At 52.3% G+C, this 19,402-nt stretch overlaps 4 protein-coding genes and 1 long non-coding RNA gene across 16 annotated transcripts; 1 reads left to right on the forward strand and 4 right to left on the reverse strand.

Annotated features, from left to right (window-relative positions):
* Nucleotides 1-281: 281 nt before the first annotated feature.
* On the reverse strand, nt 282-5,608 carry racgap1 (Rac GTPase activating protein 1). Of its 2 annotated transcripts, XM_053849143.1 has the most exons (18): nt 5,155-5,608; nt 4,243-4,979; nt 3,602-3,813; nt 3,333-3,535; nt 3,117-3,256; nt 2,989-3,058; nt 2,880-2,933; nt 2,740-2,817; nt 2,563-2,680; nt 2,358-2,497; nt 2,072-2,236; nt 1,909-2,004; nt 1,655-1,853; nt 1,484-1,589; nt 1,285-1,417; nt 1,034-1,157; nt 868-967; nt 282-803 (listed from the first exon to the last, which is right to left on the reverse strand). In XM_053849143.1, the coding sequence occupies exons 2-18, from the start codon at nt 4,389-4,391 to the stop codon at nt 728-730; spliced, it is 2,163 nt and encodes a 720-aa protein (XP_053705118.1). In that variant the 5' UTR covers nt 4,392-4,979; nt 5,155-5,608; the 3' UTR covers nt 282-727. The 2 variants fall into 2 exon arrangements, with proteins under 2 accessions (XP_053705118.1, XP_053705117.1); XM_053849142.1 differs by having other exon boundaries at nt 868-1,157.
* On the reverse strand, nt 4,986-9,903 carry LOC128749490 (membrane cofactor protein-like). 4 transcript variants are annotated; one of them, XM_053849147.1, is made up of 12 exons: nt 9,655-9,903; nt 8,862-8,954; nt 8,607-8,795; nt 8,392-8,491; nt 8,239-8,318; nt 8,003-8,182; nt 7,757-7,933; nt 7,482-7,514; nt 7,339-7,377; nt 6,015-6,062; nt 5,615-5,699; nt 4,986-5,212 (listed from the first exon to the last, which is right to left on the reverse strand). In XM_053849147.1, the coding sequence occupies exons 2-12, from the start codon at nt 8,911-8,913 to the stop codon at nt 5,047-5,049; spliced, it is 1,149 nt and encodes a 382-aa protein (XP_053705122.1). In that variant the 5' UTR covers nt 8,914-8,954; nt 9,655-9,903; the 3' UTR covers nt 4,986-5,046. The 4 variants fall into 4 exon arrangements, with proteins under 4 accessions (XP_053705122.1, XP_053705121.1, XP_053705123.1 ...); XM_053849146.1 differs by having other exon boundaries at nt 9,651-9,903; XM_053849148.1 differs by lacking the exon at nt 9,655-9,903 and adding an exon at nt 9,502-9,535.
* On the forward strand, nt 9,783-16,316 carry ptpn22 (protein tyrosine phosphatase non-receptor type 22). Of its 7 annotated transcripts, none has more exons than XM_053849140.1 (26): nt 9,783-9,923; nt 11,338-11,560; nt 11,993-12,101; nt 12,216-12,292; nt 12,355-12,450; nt 12,517-12,555; nt 12,752-12,823; nt 12,894-12,953; nt 13,019-13,161; nt 13,266-13,332; nt 13,426-13,503; nt 13,563-13,637; nt 13,698-14,004; nt 14,058-14,132; nt 14,575-14,631; nt 14,693-14,764; nt 14,820-14,947; nt 15,037-15,064; nt 15,122-15,172; nt 15,243-15,302; nt 15,362-15,474; nt 15,539-15,566; nt 15,634-15,666; nt 15,749-15,883; nt 15,943-16,011; nt 16,073-16,276. In XM_053849140.1, the coding sequence occupies exons 2-26, from the start codon at nt 11,441-11,443 to the stop codon at nt 16,132-16,134; spliced, it is 2,154 nt and encodes a 717-aa protein (XP_053705115.1). In that variant the 5' UTR covers nt 9,783-9,923; nt 11,338-11,440; the 3' UTR covers nt 16,135-16,276. The 7 variants fall into 7 exon arrangements, with proteins under 7 accessions (XP_053705115.1, XP_053705116.1, XP_053705110.1 ...); XM_053849141.1 differs by having other exon boundaries at nt 15,752-15,883; XM_053849135.1 differs by having other exon boundaries at nt 15,634-15,883; nt 16,073-16,316.
* LOC128749491 (uncharacterized) lies at nt 10,272-15,106 on the reverse strand. Of its 2 annotated transcripts, none has more exons than XR_008412935.1 (5): nt 13,704-15,106; nt 13,381-13,613; nt 12,602-13,317; nt 11,908-12,047; nt 10,272-11,832 (listed from the first exon to the last, which is right to left on the reverse strand). It is a non-coding gene; the product is annotated as an uncharacterized LOC128749491 (long non-coding RNA). The 2 variants fall into 2 exon arrangements; XR_008412934.1 differs by having other exon boundaries at nt 12,602-13,320.
* Nucleotides 16,175-19,228, reverse strand: LOC128749489 (lysine-specific demethylase 9). Its single transcript, XM_053849145.1, has 7 exons — nt 18,721-19,228; nt 17,889-18,436; nt 17,692-17,829; nt 17,493-17,635; nt 17,268-17,435; nt 17,090-17,198; nt 16,175-17,028 (listed from the first exon to the last, which is right to left on the reverse strand). Exons 1-7 carry the CDS (start codon nt 19,079-19,081, stop codon nt 16,753-16,755), a joined length of 1,743 nt encoding a protein of 580 aa, XP_053705120.1. The 5' UTR covers nt 19,082-19,228; the 3' UTR covers nt 16,175-16,752.
* Nucleotides 19,229-19,402: the final 174 nt, after the last annotated feature.

Below are 19,402 nucleotides of genomic sequence, written 5' to 3' on the forward strand. Positions count from 1 at the left end.
ATTCTATGAGTTTTAATCTTTTTTACATGTAGACATTAAATATCAGTCAGAGAAACGTAACATCTCAGCGGGTTGAACAGGACGAGTTGGTGGATCGACGGATGAGTTTTACGGCAAATTGAAAAGATGGTAATTGTTATAAAAAAAATACGTCGGACGTAAATTCAACACTGAATAGTTTCTATCCGCATTGTAAAATTAAGTTTCAGAAGGACCCAACAAGTGTCCTGACAACACTGGACACCACTGAAGAGGAGTGTGGACCAAGCACCACTCAAATATCGATCAACCAAAATAGTTTATTTCTCGCCAATTTCAATAGAAAAAGAGACAAACAATATGGTCGTTTCGCAGTTTGTCTTTTAAAACAAGAATATACCATAAAAACACTTAAATCTGATCACAAGAAGCTATTCAGTATCTTTTTTCTGTTTTCAAAATTGATTAAAAATATGAGCACACATGAGTTTACAAATGTGTCAGAGACAACAAACAGGTTCCTCACTAGTAATAAAGAAAAAAAAAACTAGCTAAAAACATTGAAATGTTTCAAATCAGTTCCTTCACTTCTGAGTGACACATGAGCTCAGGAACGTGATCGTGAAATTGCAATCCCAAAAATATCATCCAACCCCACAGGTGTGGCCTGTAGGTGGAGCTACGACAAACACTGAAATCAGAAATATTTGGTTTGAAAAAACAATGACAGAGAAGGTCAGGGAGAAGATCATTTCAGGAGAGGAGACGCGAAGAACTTCCCCTGCCGAGGAATGGAGGTGGCCGATTTGCTTTTACTCCCGAATCTGAAAGAGAAACCAGACGGTGTCACGTCCCAGTCGAGGAGCGACAGGAAGGTGGCGCTCTCACCGAGGCGTCAGGCTGGACATCATGCGCTGGGACAAGGAGCTGGATGAGGGCGTCTTGGTGAGCTGGTGCTCTGGAGTGGTCAGAGGTCCCAGGATGCTCACTGAAACACAGACATGGTGGTCACGCCGCGGCTCCCGAGCCGGCGCCAGGCACCAGCTGCACTCACTGCGCTCAGGTGTGTAGCAGTTGGTGTTCTCGAAGACCAGGTGGTCCCTGTTCAGGTTCTCTTTGTCCGCTGTCACAAACTGGCTCCAGTAGCTGGCAGGAAGACTGAGCAGGCGCTCCACAACCTGAGGAACACCACACTCAGTCTGCAGGCCACACACTCCCATGTGGGAGGAGCTAACAGCTCGGCTCCGGGGAGGAGAACTGGAGTCGCGGGACATTTCTTCCAGAACATTCCTGGCTTGACCTCACCTTGGGCTGGCGTTTGGTGTCCTGAAGCATGGTCATGGCGTCGGGGTTCTGGACCGCATGACCCACGATGGTCGGCCCAAACACTCGGGCCAAGTTACTGACATTCATCTTGGTCGCCCTGCTCTCTGCCACTCTGCAGGAGGCCCACGAGAAGGTGAGGGTCCTCCATCTGAAGCCCACCACAGCTGGTCATACTCACCTCTGAAGGTGCAGCACCATGAAGGCCAACGTGTCCCGGTTGGGTTGCGGCAGGTCAGCGACGGTCTGGTACATCTGAGCCTTGCTGTTGTCGTCGTCGGTCACCTCTGTGGGGGGAACACCAGGGAGAAGATGAGTGCAGCCCCGGTGGATGGAGGCGACGACGGCATACCGGCCGCTTCCATGAAGGCGGGGTTGAGCCGGAAGGTCAGGAGCGGCTCCTTCAGGTTCCTCAGGAAGTCCTTCAGCAGGCCGGTGATGGCGTGGATGTCGTCCACCTTGCTCAGGACCGGGACAGTCTTACTGCGGAGGAACTTCTCCTTCAGCTCCTTCACTGTGCGGTCGGCGCCCGAGCGACGATAGAGGCCGTCCTGGAGCACAGCAGAGGCTCACACCTTCCCTGCGACACCCACACACGTGGCTCACCTCCTGCAGCCCTCGCTGATCGATCTCGCTGATGCAGTGCACCACCAGAGGGGGGATCATGGGCGAGGTTTCAGGGACATAGTCGGCCAGGACGCCCTGCGAACACACCGGTCAGCGCCGTCGCACCACAGTCAGGGAGGCAGTGAGGAGGGGTCACACCCACCTCGCCGATCCTCACGGGCGTGGCACATGGGTTGGGGATGCAAGGCAGAGGGCAGCGACCCTGGCACTCCGGATGAGAGACCACCCGGCAGTCCCTGCACTTCAGAGAGATCTTCCCGAACTTGATCCTCTTCCCACAGGGCACGCAGGACTCGGGCTTGATGACCTGCAGGGGGCAGACGAGTCTTTCTGTCTGGAGATGATGGCATTCGGTGGCGCGCTACTGCCACCTGCTGTCCGATTGGGCGCAGAGGTATTTTTAACCCTGAGAGAGGAGGCTGTCTAACCGTTTTGGAGACAAACTCGTGCGGCCGGACGGTGCCGCTCTGTGGCGTGCTGGGAGCGGCTCTCCTCTCGGGCTCGGGGGCGCTGGGCGGTTTGAAGACGTCTTCAGAAGTGACGGAGGCAGAGTCCCAATCCCGGGCAGCTGGACATGACAGGACATGCACCGTGTTTTTCATGACCTGTTGTCTTTCACAAACAGAGCCTCACCGGTCCTCCTCCGGCTGCGGGTCCAGTAGGGGACGGTCTCGATGGTGGCCACGGCCTCAACAGGCCCTCCGTCAGCAGGGACCGTCACAGTGGTCTTTGTCACCAGAGTCTCGTTTCCCTGTCAGGGACAAACAAGTCACTAAGAGTCCACAGAGTCGCCACCGCGCAGACGCTCACCCTCTCTGCAGTCAGGCCAGTGGACCGGGACCTTTTCGACGTGGGTTGAGGACCATCCACCAGATTCCTGGACGAGCGCTGAAACCCAAAAACATCACTGAGCCTCTCACTCAGAGCGCAGCTCCAACAAAGACACTCACCCTTTTCTCCCGTTTCTTGAGTCGCATGGTCCTCACGTTGGACGAGTCCCAGTCCTGTCGCACAAACACAGGTAAACCAGGGGAGACGGGAAGGGATCACATGACTCACCAGAGAGTCGTCGGTCTTGTCAAAGCTGATGTCGGACAAGATGGAGGCCGACTCGTCGATGGTGGTCAGTCTGAAACGAGAGGACGTCAGATGCGGAGACGCAGACTCGGGAGCCGGTTGGGTCGGACCTGCGGCTGGTGTTTATGTTGGCTGGAGGCTGAGCGTTGGTGCTGAGGAACGCCAGAGCCGATCGCTGCTCCGCGCTCAGCTGGATGCTGTTGGAGCCATCGCTGGTCAGAAGATCCCGGATCAGCTGGATCTGCCGGTCCTGTTGGAGAAGAAGCAGATCAAAAATGAATGCTTGGCCTGGGAAGACACTTCCTTCACAAAAGCGTCTGACACACCAGCTTCTCGCAGTCAGCCTCGGCCTTCTGCCGCCTCCGGATCTCCACGTCCACTTGGTTGCGCGCATGCTTCAGCTTGACCTCCAGGGCGCCCCGCTCCGTCTCTGCTTTGGTCAGAACCTCCTTGCAAGAGCCCAGTTCCTGCTCCGACTTCAACCACTGGCGCCGACAGTTCTCAAAGTTCTGAGCCATCTGGATGAAGCCTGGAACAGAGCGAGCATGAGCAGACCCACGCAGATGGACACTGTCCACCATCAGAAGAAACTTACTGGGCTCCACACTGTGACTGAGGAGCTCCACGTGCGACATGAGTTTGTCGTATAAACTCTGAAGGTCCATCACAGCGGCGTCCATCTTTCTGCAGAGCAAGATCTTTAATCTTGAGAAATGTTCTAAGACAACAAAGGTGAGAACGGGGTAAGTGTCCCCCCGTTTCTCAGCACAGACTGGGATGCTCACTAGCCTGGGTCCCTTGGTTACCCTGGCAACACAAAGGCGATGATGGTCTCAGGTGAAACATGATACATTTGGTTATTAATAACCATTCATTACGTATTTTGACAAGTAGTGGTCGTTAAAACACCACTTCAATTCGTTATTATTTCACAATACGAATCTTCACAGCGGTACTTTAGTCTAAAATCGTCTTACTACTGTAACGTCAAGCGTCTTTTTCGTGTGTTAAAATCGCAGCGTTCAGACGCCAACATGATGGCAACATCACACAGAAGACACCTTCAATGAACTCGCAAGTTAAACCTTCGCCCACAGAAGTGAACAATTATTTGTACCACGTCAGGTTCGCTATACACAAAAGCTAGCTAACACAAGGCTAGCTTCGTGAAATACCTAAAGGAAAACGTTGCAAAATCAATCATAAGATATCCGCTCGCTTGACAACCAACGTTACCTGTGTGTTCTCCAACTCCGCCGGTTATTTTGTCTTGTTTCCTCGGTTATTTTTGTACAAACGTCCTTCAAGGCGAAGCTACTTCCTCCCAGCCGGCAGAGTGCGCCTTGTAATTCAAATGTGGCCGCTGACCAATCGCAGGTGGGCATTTTTGCATGACGTCACAAAGCGTTAAACTGGTTTCCGGTGGTACTTTTCAGATTAAACGTATTCTGCAAATACTCAAGAACCGAGTATGAGTTCAACGTTTTGCTTACAGAACACATTTACGTTTATGAAGTTAAAGTAATAACTATTTAAAATACTGGTAATGTAAATATTGGCTTCAATGGACACTTCCGGCGGTACATTCCAAAATAAAATTTACTGTAACACAAAGGAACCACTGTCGTCAGAAGGAAAGTAACGGTCGTACTGTTTGAATAGAAATACTGTACTTTTGCAAAATTAAAGTGAACCAACAGCAAGATGGACTCCAAACTCTGAGCTCCAATTTAATTATATTTATTCATTAAAGCAAAATAAACAAAAGTGCAAAATAAATCCGCCTTCACTTTGTTAAATGTAGTAGTGCTGCGTTGGAAAACAATGGAATACCAGGTAAGGACCGCAGACAAAGAGGGACGCCACGCTTCAGTCACAAAGAGGCACTGCAGTGCATTCATGGTTCAACTGATCCAGAACTGAACCTGCAGATGGTCAAGTCCAGCACCACTGGGCCAACATGGCGCAGCTCACTGCAAGAGGAGACCGAGACACAAACATCAAGCGTCTCCACAGGCGCCAAACTGACAAGTCAGCAATTCAGACTCCATCACTGAGGCAGGTCATGGGTTTGAATCCCAGTGTTGGCCCAAAGGCTTTTGCATGTGTTGATGTGGAACCACCGTCACGGTGCGAGGGCGATCTTACCGCGAGGGCGACAGCCTCTTCTTTTACAGCCTCAGATTCAGAGAAGGTTTTCCGAGAGCTGAAATTCAACAATGCAACTTTTTAACTTCTGGAGATGTTTAGAGAGAAGCCGGAAAGCAGACACGACCAGAGCGTACTGTAGAGCGAGGCCAGCTCAGCATGTCAAGCGGAGAAACGTCATTCAAGTTGAAAAGAAATGTTAGAGTAACAAAAAGTAGGAAGTAATAACTTCACTCTCCATGATAGTTTGTTGTCAGAGTGTGAGGAATTGAGGCAAACGATCAATGCTGATACCACACAGGCTTGCTGCCTGAATATGAAAGCTGCAGTCAGCGGCCACATGACCGACACTACGGTCTCATGAGGCAGTGTCTGACTTCAGGAGGAAGAAACAGCAACACCACCCACAGCTCCAGGCCAAACAGAGAGAGCAGAGGAAGCTGGAGCGAGTCAAGTTTACCCGGTGTTCCTCTTTCTCCGGATGAATGCTGGGACTCCGCCGTAATAGCATCCGCACACAGTCACAACCGCAATAACTGTGAGGACTACGGTGAGGAGAGAGAGGGCATAGTGAGGGCAGACACAAACTCAAAAACCTTTGTCACACACCGGCGGGATTCAAACCCACAACATGAGCACCAGTAAGGCAAGCGTTCAGGGCTGAGGTTCCCAAATGAAAGGGTCGTACTGTGACATTAGTGAATTCCCATGGTGTGGGAGTGGACCAGGGGAGTAAAACTCACAGCCCATTCTCCTGGCAAAGCCAGGCACCAGAGAGCTGCTCATAGACCGCCACAGCAGAAGACGGACCAGAACACACTGACAGAGAAATCTTTTCACCTTCATCTCCCTGAACTCACCAGCAAAAGCGATCCCCAAGGCCCGAGGCACGTTGCTGGGCGCCTCGCCTGCAAGAGAGAGAAGGTCATTCAACCACAAGCCCCCCCCCACATGAAGGAGCTAAACCACTGCAGGCCCCATAACTTCCTCTTCACTAACACCCCATTCTGCCTGACCCTGCCAGAGAAACCACCCCAGATCAAGGCAGGTCGAACCAAGGAGCTGTACTCTGCACTTGCACTGGTGAACAACTGATATCGAGGGCGTGGCATCATTGCTGAACTAAAAACTGGACTGGACTAAAAACAGTGAGGCTCTTATCAAAAAAAGGCCAGAGCAGGCTGTTGCTGCAGAGGAAGCCTGGCTCCTTTGGGGTGTAGCGGACGCTCTCCAGGACCTTCTGTGACTCAGTGATGGTGTCTGGACTGCTGGGCGTGGAGGATGACACACAAAGACAGGAAGAGAATGGACCACTCCACTCCGGGCTGCTCTCTGGAGAGGAACAGGCGTCCCAGCTTCTCACACTGATCCGCCCGTCGCTGCACAAAGGAGCGACTTAGCTCCTTCCTTCCTGGCCTATGCTGTCAGGTGGCAAAACAGTAACCTGACTCACTCTTCTTTGCCAAATGCCACTTCCTTTTTCATCATTATTTTTCTCATATTCTTCTGTCTATTCATAATTTATTTACTTTATATTATCTATTTAGTACTGCATTTTCCGGACCATAAGGCGGTACTTTTTTTCTCGCGGTCTGAACCCTGCAGCTTATACAATGAAGCGGCTAATATATGGATTTTCACTTGGGATGCGCCAATCGATGCTGTTTTGTGTGTGTCAGATGCAGCGTTCTTTGGCCACCTGAATCTGAAACTTTCGCAGACATCCAGAATTGGAACTTTGATATAACAGGGTGAAGACAGCTGCTTCCGCTGAGTGCTCTCCCCGTCTCTCGGAGCATCCCTCAGTTTTACAGTCTAAAGAGCGTCATGCCGGCAACAATATTGAGCCTCGTCACATGAAACGGATTCCAGTTCAGAACACTGGCCAGATCGTTTCATGAGTCAGTTTCGATGCTAGACCCTGTTTTCAAAACTGAAACCAGAGGATCACTAGAGGTGATGCATTTTCTGTGGCACAGACAGCACCAGTGCGCCTGCGGTTTATGCACCGGTGCAGCTTAAAAAAGATCTGTTTTCCATCATCATACATCTTTAATGTTAGCGTCTGTTTTTCCTGTTTGCTGCTGAGTCAGACTTCCCCATCGTGGCGTAAATGAAGACCATCTCCTCTAATCTAATCTAATCTCCAGTAGAAAGCGCTCTGTGGCAGAGCAATGGACTCACTGGGTGTCACAGGCGGAGCAGGGGCCGTAGTAATGCCATCTGAAGGGAACAAAAAATCACACACACAGATGTGTTTTGGAGGAAACACTGCTGCTGTTTACATGAAAACAGTCGTTCACTCCACCCTGAACGGAGTTACCCACCTGTGTCGTTCTTCTTTGGCGGGATGACCTTTGCTGTGTGGGAAACCAAACAATCAGTTAAAACAGCCCGCTGACTAAAGGGGACGGAGCGTGAACACATGACTCAAGGAGCTAAAAACCCAAGCAGGGGCAAGCTGAGAGCAGAGTTGGCCAATGAGAGGTCTGCAGGACAGCGTTCCACTTCCTATAGTCTTTCACCCCCCCAGTTTCACTTCAAGCCCGGCACCTGTACGGACCTGCTCACTAACCACAGAAAGGTGCAGCGCCAGGCTCACCTTGACAGATCGGGTCCGCCGACGACCACTTGCTGTTGATCTCACACATCAGGTTCTTGGATCCGACCAACTTGAAACCTGGATTGCATGAGACGGTCACACTGGCCATGTGTCTGTGCGGAGGTCTTGACCCCCTTACCTCGCCGTTTGCCACTACCAGGTCGCGACAGGAGACCACTGCGCACGGGGAGGACACACCAGTGAAAACTGGATTCTGTGCACATGGTCAGAACACAAACACCTCACAGGGGCAAAGAGGAGGAGCAGGTTTGAAGATTTTATCCTCGGAACACACGGCGAAAGAGGATCCATGCAGGGAGTGGTCCTTCAGACAGCTGTATTGGATGGTGTCGCCGTAGCGATAGTCTTCCCTGTCTGGCGTGAAGGAGCCGTTCACAAGACGAGGGGGTGGTTCACAATGCACCGCTGCAAGAGGAAACCATGAGCACACTGGAGTCATGAGAGCGGGGGAAGAGACCGACCTTCACATGTGGGCAGATGCGGCGACCACTGCCCGTCGCCTTCGCAAGTCAACTCTTTGACTGTTCCGAAGAGACGGTAGCTGAAGGCCAGTCAGAAGAGAAAAGGTTGGACATGGCAAGCCTCTTGCAGGCGAGAGTCCTGGGGAAACTCACCCTGCATGGCAGATGATGGCAGCTTTATCGCCAAATTGATTTCCCCTGGAATAGTCAATATCACCATTCGAGATCGCCCCGGCCGAGCCGCAGGGTTTTCCTGGATATCAGACGCAATCAGAGTCTCAATCTGAACAAGAAGAGGTTAGCATCATGCCGCACCACACGGCAGACTCATACTGCAGTGGCGGTTAGAAAGCTAGCCAGAGTCTTACGATCACACTTGTATGTCAGATCACTCCAACTGCCGGCGGTGCAGGTGACGCTTCTGGATCCACCGCTGCTCTCGTATCCAAAGTTGCACTGAAACGAGGCAGTGCTCCCGTCCGGGAAGGAGTCCTTCAGGATGAAGCTGTCCTTCAAACTCATGTTGGGTCCCGCAGGAGGTTTGCCACAATCCTGCGCTGCGGGTGGAAATTAAGTCGTAAAAACTGAGGGCCAAAGTTGCGACCCAGGTCCTGGTCACTCACCCAGCGTTAGGGAGGACAGGCCAAAACAGACAGTCAAGAGAAGGTGCAACATGCTGCTGATGCTGGATGCTGGGGGACGTCACAGGCGCATTTCTGAGAAAACAAAACAGGAACCACATGTTACAGAATCAGATTAAACAGAGCTTCACACCCAGGACAGCTTCCACACAACTAAAAAAAACTGTCAGCAAGCAATGAATTTCACTGCTCAGGTGCAGTTACTTATTTCTGTGGCTTCGACTTCAGAAACAAAATTCCCAGTGAACTTAAGAGATGATAACAATTTCAGAAAATTGGCGTTTACAGGTGTTACACTGTAATTACTTCAAGCTCAGCCTTGCAGTTGGCATTACAAGGTTCTATTTACATTTGCCAGAGACGGGAACGACTCAAGTGAGGCATGATTTTCAGTCTCAAGTTGAGACACAGGGACTTACAGATGGCGTATTTTATTTAGTGCCTTCATTTCCATCCGTCTTCCGTCGTTAGTTCTGTGAAAATTGCTGATATCGATCCTAATCGTTTCAGAGAACAAACGTTCCATGAAAGACGTCACATTTCTGACCCATTTAAACACATAAAACGTCGATTTATTTCTTCGTTTAAACAAAAAGAGACACAAATAAGGCACGTTATTTACCGCACACGCCACTCTTTCAACAACAGCTAAACACAACTTCTCGACCACGGTTAGCTAGAATGCTAACGGGCTAACAACACAAGGCCAAGTCACGTGACCGGGCGGTTTTACATTTTTAGGTGTATGATCCGGGCGTTAGTCCGTCTTACCTGCCTGGGACGGAGACCCTGTGGTTGCTGTGCTGCGGTTCAGGAAGTCAACGGCGGCCAACGCTTCCTCTATAGTGACGTCATGCACCAAGCACCCAACCAAAGCCACGACGGTTTTGACATTGAGCCCAATTCATCGTTCATAGAACAGAACTATACACTCAACAGCCTTGGTGTTTTCTCAGGATGCGTTGGCTGTACGATGTGTCAACGTATGTCTCCATCAATGCTTGTGAAAGTTTCGATTTGCCGCATGAGGAAGTCCCTCCCAGGGTGGGTGAACTCTCGGTTCCCGCTGACCATTCTTTTCGAGTTTTTCCGTTTGTTCACTGTGACAAAACTGGTGGGACTAACACAAGTCCATCTACTCTAAGCTGATCTAGCTTCGATCGAAACGATCGAAATCTTCTGATCGACAATAGAACTGCAGTTATATCAACCGTAAAAATTGCCTGCTATAAATAAAATAAAAATTAGATGTTAAAGATGCTCTGGTGGTTCATTTGGATTTACGAGCGATCTAAAGTGACCCCCGTTGTGTCAGGTGACCAGGTTAAAACAGACATTTCGACTGGATAAATAAAAACATTTAATCATTTTGTCACCGCAGAACGTGTTTTGTTACGCTACTGTCCCCTGCTGTTTCAAAGATGTAATTGCATAGTTTGAGCCAGACAAATAGCGCAGTATTACTGGGTATATAATCACAGTGTGGGCAGGAATGAGCAGCTCGCATTGTAGTTAAAACTGAATCATGAAAACGTTTTGTCCACCGGGGAAATAGAAGGTTCGACATGTAACATTTAAACGTTGGATCAGCAAACAGCAGCGTAATTCAACAGGTAAACACCGTATATCATGAGCAGACTCCACATCAAACACACTGTCCTGTGCTCTGTGGCAACACGTTGATACAGGAAATGTTTTTTCATCGAGTCGCGGTCACAGATTCTCGGAGCTTCTTATAGCTTTTTTTTCCGCCCGCTGATCGACAGGACGAAAATGAGTCAGGAGTTTGTCGACTCGAATGAAGTGTGAGGCAGTGTCTGTGACCCTCGAGGTCAGAGGTCAGGTGAGGGTCCGTGGAGACTTCACTCAGAAGCACATTTTACAGGACAGTAGACGGAGACTGAAGGTGTGACTGAGATCACTGGAGCACCTCGTCTCTGAAGGGTCGACGTGGCCAAGGCAAGAAGTGGTGACTAAAGTCCAGACTTCTGGAGGCCCAGACTGCTGGAGAAGTTCTTCCCTTCCCTCCCTTCACTTAGAAGACGTTGACTTCAACGACAACTGGCAGCAGAATGAGGAACATTTATTGTCCTGTACGGACTTGACTCTCATCAGAATGTCAAACAGTTTCCGGTATAGAGGCACGTACGTGTGATAACACCAATGTTGTGCACACAACTTCCTCCAGGTGTGTGACAGGCCGCTAGCGTCGAGCTTGACTGTCTGGCCACTAGATGTCGCAGGCGTTCACACACTTGAGCGGCCTTGGCTCCAGATGTATGATGGATGTGAGATCCTGCGAGGCTCCACTCCTGCTCAGCTGGATGCCGTCCGAGGGCTGGTGGAAGTGGAGCGTGTGAGTCGCTGTGGAACTCAGGACCCGGCTGGTGACAGGCTGTGGGGGGTGTTTCTTGCTTTAATGTGACCACAGAGCTGCTCACTTCCTCCTCTGTCACAGTTCCTCTCTGCTGAGTTCCTGAATGCGGTGATGAGGCACAGCAGCACAACTGACACTCGCAGCGCCTGATCCGGTGACTTCATGGAGACACTCCAGCCCTGACATGTCCTCGGAGGATCGCGCCTGCATGGAGCTCCAGGCCTGGACGCTGAGGAGCCTGCTGGAGCAGCTGGAGCGGCAGGAAGCGGAGGACGAGGCCAGCAGCATCTCCGGAGAGTTTCTGGTGAGTAGAAGTGGAGCAGGAGTTGCGGGCAACTTACCAGAAGTGGAGTCAAGATTTAGAAAGAACAAGGTGTGACGAGGCCACCAGGAAGGTCACATGCGGGTCAGGATCCAAGGACATAGGGGCGTGACCCCAGTCGACCCCGTCCAGGCCGGTGCCGCTGCATCGCCGGCCTCAACAGCCACTCAGACTTCCTCTCCGAGGAGCCCAGATGAAGCCAGTACGTTCAGACACCAAGGGGATTTATGACATCATCGGCAGTGGAGGCAGGTCTGATGAGTCAAGGTCACTTGTTGAGCTGACTCGCCAGCGACATCCCAGCATGTGCACGAGGCTGTGCCTCACACCTGGTGACCACCGCTGTCTTGCTTCTGAGCAGACAACACCAACGCTCCCGCATCACTCAGCTTCTGCCATGTTTGCTGGTTTCAGAGGCTGAAGAATCAGTCCACCAAGTATCGGGCCGACAAAACGTTCCCCACCAAGTCTGCAGAGAACCAGGAGAACATCAAGAAGAACAGATACAAGGACATCGTCCCCTGTAAGTTCCCATCTGTCTGTTGTTGAAGACCTTCCCGAGCAGATCCCCGCCGCCGGGGTCATGTGTTCTGAGGCGCCAGACCTCTGTTCTTCTGAGCTTTGCTGACTCTTCCAGACGACCACAGCAGAGTGCCGCTCTCGCTCCGCACCTCCAGCCATGACGGAGACTACATCAATGCCAGCTTCATCCAGGTGAGCTGCGGCTCACGGCGTGAGGCCGCTCGTGACAGCTGACGTGTCATGTGACGTGGCAGGGCGTGGGGGGCCCGCGGGCCTACATCGCCACTCAGGGCCCGCTCCCACACACGCTGGTGGACTTCTTCAGGATGATCTGGGAGTTCAACATTCAGGTCGTTGTCAGTGCCACACTCACTCAGCGGCACAGCTGTGAGTAACCCGCACTTTGCTGCCCGCAGGTGGTGGTGATGGCGTGTCGGGAGTTCGAGATGGGGAAGGTACTCACTCACTCACTCAGGTGTTATTTGCCTGGCATTTACAAACCTGTTTGACTTCCTGTCGAGCTTCCCTCTGGTGCTTCCCCTTCAGACAGCAGTGTGTGTGTGGTGTGGCCCTCCACTTGGGTCAGAGTAGGGACCTGAACACAAGGGGGACGCAGAGCACAGTGGTCTGACTCTGACACTGTCCCTGCAGAAGAAGTGTGAGCGCTACTGGCCACTGCCGGAGGAGCCGCCCTTTGTCTGCCAGGCCTTCAGCGTCTGCTGCGTGAGTCTTTGGCCTGCTCTCATGCAGCACAGCCTTGGACTGAGTGGAACATCTGCACTTGTCTGGCCAGGAAAGCGAGGAACACAAAGGCGACTACCTGACCCGAACGCTGGAGGTGACCTTCAACAGTGTAAGTGACGGCCTGGTGGTGGCGCCGGGCCGACACCTGGCTCATGGCGTGTGTGTGTGCTGCAGTGCAGCCGGACGCTGAAGCAGCTGCACTACGTCCACTGGCCGGACCACGGCATTCCCGACTCTATTCCCCCTATTCTGGAGATGTTAGCGGAGATGCGCTTCTACCAGCCTCACGACGACGTTCCCATCTGCATCCACTGCAGGTGAGTACTCCTAAAGGGTCCGGCCAGTTGGACCTGGACCGGTCTTGGACCTAGACTGTCCTTCATGTGCCATCTAAAGCAGCATCCTGCTGTTGTGACTGCAGTGCTGGGTGTGGACGGACCGGGGTTCTGTGTGCCATTGACTTCACCTGGACCCTGCTGAAGAACCGGGTCAGCTCAGACACACACACACACACATCCGAATGGGTCAAACCTCACCTGGGTGAGAGAGCCACGACACATCATCATGACCTTTGTTTGCAGATGATTCCTTCAGACTTCAACATCTACAACCTGGTCCATCAAATGAGAACTCAGCGGCAGTCGCTGGTCCAGACCAAGGTAGAGCCACGGGAGAGGTTCTGAACGGGGACGGGCCACACTGACGTCTGTTCTCACAGGAGCAGTACAAGCTGGTGTACGGAGCCATTCGCTTGCTCTTCACCAGGTTCCTGAGACAGATGGAGGAGGAGCAGGTGAGGTAGCATCTGGAGTCAACCAAGACCAAGACTGAATCCTGATGTCTGAACCTCCAGACTGACCCGGCACCACCAGTGCTCCAGGCGAAGCATGGACCCCCTGAGTGGATGGATGATCTGCGGGAGGACGAGGAGGACGCTCCCCAACAGCACCTCTCTTCCTCTTCAGATGGTGATGACGTCATCGCGTCCCCAGAATGGCAGCAGCAGCACGCGACACACTCCCATCTGGAAGCAGAAGCTTCGGGCCTCACTGTGGAGGATCCGTACTTTGAAGCCTTTGAGGAGGTGGGACGGTGGGAGGGTGAGGTTCCTCTGATTCACCTGGAGGAGCAGACGGAGCAGCACTGCTCCTCCAGCACAGGTGAGTCCCTGGTGTCAGCAGCACCCTCCGGCTCTGATGGAGCTGCTGCTCAGTTTCAGGTGATGAAGATGACCCTCCTCCTCTCCCTGAGAGAACCCCAGAGTCGTACCTCCTGGCTGCTCCTGAAGGTCTGACGCTCACACTTCACACACCTGACACCTGCACCGGTATGGAGGGATATCTCTGCCATACATACTTGAATACAAATGAAAAAAAAAAAATTTCATTCCGAAATATTATGTTTTGATGCCCTGTTTTGAATACAAAAAATAATTACATTGTATTTAAAAACATTAATGCTTTGATTCAAGTTTGAAATATAAAACTTTGAAATACTATGTAAATCCTTTTTTGTATTCAAACCTTAATAACGGGGCATCAAAACATAATTTTTCAGAATGAATTTTTTTAATTTAGATTTTTTTTTTCAAATTCAATTTGTTTTTTTTTTTTAATTCAAATCTCGATGGCAAAAATATCCCTCCATACACCGGCACTGACCAATCAGGAGCCGGCTCTGTGATGACTGACGTGCTGACACCACATGGTTGATCCATGCTCTTCCTGCAGGTGATGCTGCGCCAGGGCCGCTGTCACTCATCGTTCCACCCGGTGAAGTCACTGCGGGTAACTAAACTTCGCCCACAGAGGTGTGTCACTGACCCTCATAGACCAACCTTCCCTCCAGGTGGTCCACCTTCACCTGTGCCCCCACTCCCCGAGAGAACCCCCGAGTCTTTTGTCCTGGCAGTGGATCCAGGTGACCTATCATCTTCATCATCATCATCTCCATAGAAACTAATGGGTTTTTCCAGACCAACCTCAGCAGGAGTCTGTGACCCCGTATGTCAACCTGGACCGACTGGGACTATCTTCAGAATGGTCCGGAACCTCCTCGCCAGCGGCCCACAGACCTGAGAGGGACTCGTGGTCCAGGAGTAAGGTGAGACGTCCGGAGAACTAGAAGCTCCTCCCACCTCAACAGTATTTGCGACATCACTTGTTCAGTGTGACTTGTCTTACCGTCTGTAGAGTTTAAGAACGAAAGCGCCGTCCCACGGTGAGTTTGTCTCCTCTCCTTTCCTGGACTGAGTCATTTCAAGGTTCCTTTATCCAGCTCCTGCACTGAGGCCGATTCTGGCCCCGCCCCTTCCTCCCCCAACTCAACGTGAGTTTGTTTCTGTGAGGTCATCAACAACAAGACTTTAAACCTTCTCTTTTACGCCGTCGATTGACAGCTGAGAGTTTGACTCCGCCCCTTCCGGAACAAACATCCTTCATCCTCCAGACTGAGAACGGTGAGTTTTGGAATGTGAAAACGGTGTGCTTCTGGTTTGGCGTCTCACGACTGGTCCAGGTGCTGCAGAACAGCGGCAGGTTGTCCGTCGGCCGGAGTCGCTCGCTGACCCCACGTGGAACCACCAGGATCAGGGCAGGAAGCTCCTGGACGTCGTCTTCACCCGCAGCAAAGTGAGGATTCTTCTGCGCCGCTTTCAGTTGTAGACACGAAAACTGACTCTTTGACTTCTTCCAGACCATTCGAGCCAAAAGTTCCAGACCTGGTGAGACTGGTGTTTTGGGTTTGATCTCACTATCTTCGCACTGGAATCATGACCTTCTCTCCTGCAGTGTCCCAGGTTCAGCCAGCAGTCAACGGCGAGGGTGAGTGGCGTCCAGCTGTCCTCTGGCTCAGCTCTTCCTCCACATATCCCGGGTCCCATCAAAGCACCGTTCTACCCTCCAGCAGCCTCTGCGGCGTCAGAGCGGAGCCTCAGCTCGTCCCTCAACACGGTGGCAGGCGACAGCACCGCGGACCGAAGCGAGGAGAAGACCTTCAGCCGGAGCAGGAGCCTCAGACTGTTCCGGAGCAAGAACAAACGTGAGCCGCAGCGGCACTGGTCATTTCACACACTTGTCTAACCACGGTGCTGACTCCAGAGAAAGCTTCAGGCCCGGCAGCGGCGCAGACGCCGACACGTCCCTTCTTGTCTTCTGGGTTCAAACTGGGTGAGTGTGAGGCGACTTGCGAAGCAGAGGCGCGGCAACACTCACATCCGATTCTTCTCAGGGTTCGGGATCCGGATTGGGAAGCCCAAAGGACCCAGGAACTACCCAGACTCATGGTTCTGACTCGATTAGTTTTCATTGAAATCATTACATTCCTGCTCAGAATTCCTTTCATGCAAAACTATTGTGATGCGTTCTGCTGAGAACAAACCTCAGAAGCACAAACATTCATTTTCGCTGCTTCACAAGCGTCGACCTCTCCACCCTGGATTTTGAGAAAAATAAAAATACATTGGCTTCAAACCCAAGAGTCATTTATTGCTAAACGTTGTTCTCATCCAAAACAGCTGGCATTGATAAAAAGTTGAAAATGTCAAGAGTCATTTGAATATACAAACATTTTTCTTCCTACAGCAAAGCGTAAGCAACACTACCAGAGACTTGGAGGTTGAGGTGGACTTAGAAAAACGTTACATCTGTAACTCAAAGTTACACCTAGCAATGAAAAGACAAAAAAGAAATAAATAAATAAACAAGTTATATTTGCTGGTTTCTCTCCCAGGTATGGCACGCTCACTTCCACATCTCAGCAGCGGAAACCTTTTCAGCCCATTTTAATTTAGTCATTCCTCGACTTACCTCCTCTGTGAGATCAGAAATCGGTTGTTGTTTTTTCATCCTCAAAAATATCAATACAAACTTGAAGATTCTTTGAACAGATGGATGTTTCCAGTGGGCGAGCTACGTTGGTTTGAAGCTGGATGCGAGCTGCTCCACTGGGACGGTGGCACTGGGCTCCTGCGGCAGCCAGGGGGCGACTGCGTCACCGGCTGGCGGGTGGTACTGTTTGAGGCGGATGTGCCACGCCAGGCTGCAGACGGCCGACACCGTCTTGAACTGATGGACCACGTTCCTCGGGATGAAGTAGATGTCGTCGTGGCAGAGCTGCACTCGCACATAGCGCACGCCGTCGCGCCGCAGCTGGTTGAGTTTGGCGTCGTCCACCCACTGGACGCACTGGCAGGAGAACATTGGAAGTGGTGAACCTTGTGATCAAAGGGAAAACGGACGCTCTCACCTGGGCTGTGGGCGGCTCATACAGGTCCAGCTGCAGCTTCTCCACCACCTTCTGGAAGTCTCCGGCGTGGAAACAGACCACGTCTTTGGTGACACGAGGACGGTTGTTCCTGCCGCACCAAAAGGCAAGTTTGTTTCACCACACCGGGGTGCAGACCTCAGCGTCAAAGGCCGCTCACCACTCTCCAAAGTGCACGGCCTTGAGCACGCCGACGGCCGCGGTGCTCTGCCAGTCGAAGCTCTGACCCACGTGGTCGGCGTGAGCCTTAGTCCGGTCCTCGAACAGAACCTCTCGAGGCTCGCTGGTTCTTGGAAGGAAGTGCAGATTCTTGATGGAGTTCATGGACCTGAGGAGGAAGAGCATGAGGAGACGTGACGACACACGCATGCTGCTGCAACTGCACCTCCTCCGTCTGAACAGCGCCTGCGGCATGTCGGCGGTGGGGATCATCTGCTCGCCGGGTCGCACCCACATGATGGGCCCATCGTCGCTCTGAGATCGGCAGTCCAGCTTCAGACTGGACAGACTTCCCCACGGCAGGGTCATCTGAGGACAGGAGCGAAGGGTCAGCACCTCACCTCACTCAGGGTTTCACCTCTGACCTTCAGAAAGGGCGACTCCTCCAGCATGTCTAGGAACTCCGGGAAGTAGTCGCCCACCTCTTCATCCACGGCGCCCACCAGGCTGATCTGCCTCATGGGCCCGGCCCGGTACGTCCCGCAGCAGTAGGTCCTGCACACCTGAGAGGAGGACATGCATGTCAGGATCACAACAAACTTGTCTTGATTCTCAGCCGGACCTGGGAGTGAAAGTTGGAGATGGTGGTGGTCTCGATGTCCTTCTTGCCCAGCAGCTCTACCTTGACGGGCGTGTTGGGGAAACTGAAGACAAAGTAGTCCAGGAAGTCCGGCAGGTAGGCGGCAGCGCCGTGGACCACAGCCAGTGCATACGGCGAGGCCCCGTTGGTCTCCTCGGAGAAGGTGAGCTCCAGAAACTCCCGGGCAAAGAGGTCCACCTCCCCCAGACGGAGGCTGGCCAGCTGGTCGGCGTAGGCGTGGAGCACCGACCCGCCGCCGTTGGCCTGCTTCTCCTCACAGATGAGGTGACTGAAGCGCGAGCCGGTCTGAAGGCTGCACCTGCGGACGCCGTGATCCAGACCGGACAGGTCGTGTCCTGGTCGGGGAGAGCACCCGGAGGGATCTGAGCAGATGTCAGGTCCAGAACAATCTGTCTGAACACATTTGTGGTGCCGCTCCGGTTGGTGCCTCTTCTTTTTCTTCTTCTTCTTCTTCAGGATGAACTCTTCCAGGGAGCGACCCCTGAGGTTCTCCTCATTGGACTTGAGCTCTGAGAAGGCGGGGAGAACGATTTTAACCCTTTCACATCACACAGTAATGACAGCTGGTTCTCAAATTCACTCGCAAGCCATCAAGAACATCACGACCTGGGCTCTTCACGTGCCTCTGTGACGTCAGATACAAACTCAACATCGTGTGAAAACGACTTTAACAACAGGAAAATAACGTGTATCTGATATACCAAGCATCGAAGTCCATGAAACGTGTTTACTATCATGACAATAATAAGGTATTTATTGACTAGTCTGGATGGGAGAGTGTGAAAACACTGACTGGTGAGTTCCGTGTTGGAGTTGCCCTCCTTCAGCCGCAGTGCCTGGTCTCTCCAGCGGGGGGCCTCGGTCGAGCGATGCCGGGGCTTGGTGAGCGCGGAGGCGGCGGCTCGGTCGCTCGGCAACGGCCGTGTCTTGGCCGGCGACTCAGGTATGGTCCGCAGCTGAGACAGAAGCTGCGCAGGCCCTGTCACTTGGTTTCCAGAGCCGCGGAGCAGGAGCAGGTGGCTGAAGTCAGCGGCGGAAGGCGGCAGGTGATGATGGAGCTCCACGTTCTTCTCCTCTTTCTCCTTCTCGCGCCTCTTCTTTCTCTTGGCCTTAAACAAAGCTTCATAATCTCGCCGAACCTTTCCCGCTGACATCTTCACAACATTTAAAGTCCTCTCGGTCGGCCGCGCATGCGCCGCGCACTCGCCGATGCTCCGCACCTACCACACATGCGCATCAGCTCAAACGTGTTGGTTTGTAGTTTATTTATGTCGCGTGCGATCATGGGAGTTGTAGTGATGACCGTGACCATCTGCGTGCAGAACCGCACGCACGCACACCAGAGTAGGTGACGTCAGGGCAGAGCAGCGAGGGGCGGGGTCGCGTCGCATAGCAACCGCGCTTATTTAACTGAAGTTTTTAAGAGCAGACACGTCACAGCTGCGGAACAAAACCGAGACACGCTAACGTGGATA

This window comes from Synchiropus splendidus, chromosome 18 (genome assembly GCF_027744825.2).
Source record: "Synchiropus splendidus isolate RoL2022-P1 chromosome 18, RoL_Sspl_1.0, whole genome shotgun sequence".
Taxonomy (NCBI): Eukaryota; Metazoa; Chordata; class Actinopteri; order Syngnathiformes; family Callionymidae; genus Synchiropus; species Synchiropus splendidus.

Excerpts from the sequence above, each read along its gene's own strand:
- LOC128749489 (XM_053849145.1), bottom strand. The coding sequence starts at position 19,081 with ATGTCAGCGGGAAAGGTTCGGCGAGATTATGAAGCTTTGTTTAAGGCC. Across the intron at positions 17,636-17,691 it reads AGGAGTCGCCCTTTCTGAAG|ATGACCCTGCCGTGGGGAAG; the intron begins GTCAGAGGTGAA and ends TCCTGTCCTCAG. Across the intron at positions 17,199-17,267 it reads GCCGTGCACTTTGGAGAGTG|GAACAACCGTCCTCGTGTCA; the intron begins GTGAGCGGCCTT and ends TTGGTGCGGCAG.
- ptpn22 (XM_053849135.1), top strand. The coding sequence starts at position 11,441 with ATGTCCTCGGAGGATCGCGCCTGCATGGAGCTCCAGGCCTGGACGCTG. Across the intron at positions 12,293-12,354 it reads TCAATGCCAGCTTCATCCAG|GGCGTGGGGGGCCCGCGGGC; the intron begins GTGAGCTGCGGC and ends GTGACGTGGCAG. Across the intron at positions 15,884-15,942 it reads GTTCCGGAGCAAGAACAAAC|AGAAAGCTTCAGGCCCGGCA; the intron begins GTGAGCCGCAGC and ends TGCTGACTCCAG.
- racgap1 (XM_053849142.1), bottom strand. The coding sequence starts at position 4,391 with ATGCCCACCTGCGATTGGTCAGCGGCCACATTTGAATTACAAGGCGCA. Across the intron at positions 3,814-4,242 it reads CGGAGTTGGAGAACACACAG|GGTAACCAAGGGACCCAGGC; the intron begins GTAACGTTGGTT and ends TTGTGTTGCCAG. Across the intron at positions 2,934-2,988 it reads ACAAGACCGACGACTCTCTG|GACTGGGACTCGTCCAACGT; the intron begins GTGAGTCATGTG and ends TTTGTGCGACAG.
- LOC128749490 (XM_053849147.1), bottom strand. The coding sequence starts at position 8,913 with ATGTTGCACCTTCTCTTGACTGTCTGTTTTGGCCTGTCCTCCCTAACG. Across the intron at positions 8,492-8,606 it reads TCTGACATACAAGTGTGATC|GAAAACCCTGCGGCTCGGCC; the intron begins GTAAGACTCTGG and ends TCTGATATCCAG. Across the intron at positions 5,213-5,614 it reads CGGAGAAAGAGGAACACCGG|CTCTCGGAAAACCTTCTCTG; the intron begins GTAAACTTGACT and ends GTTGAATTTCAG.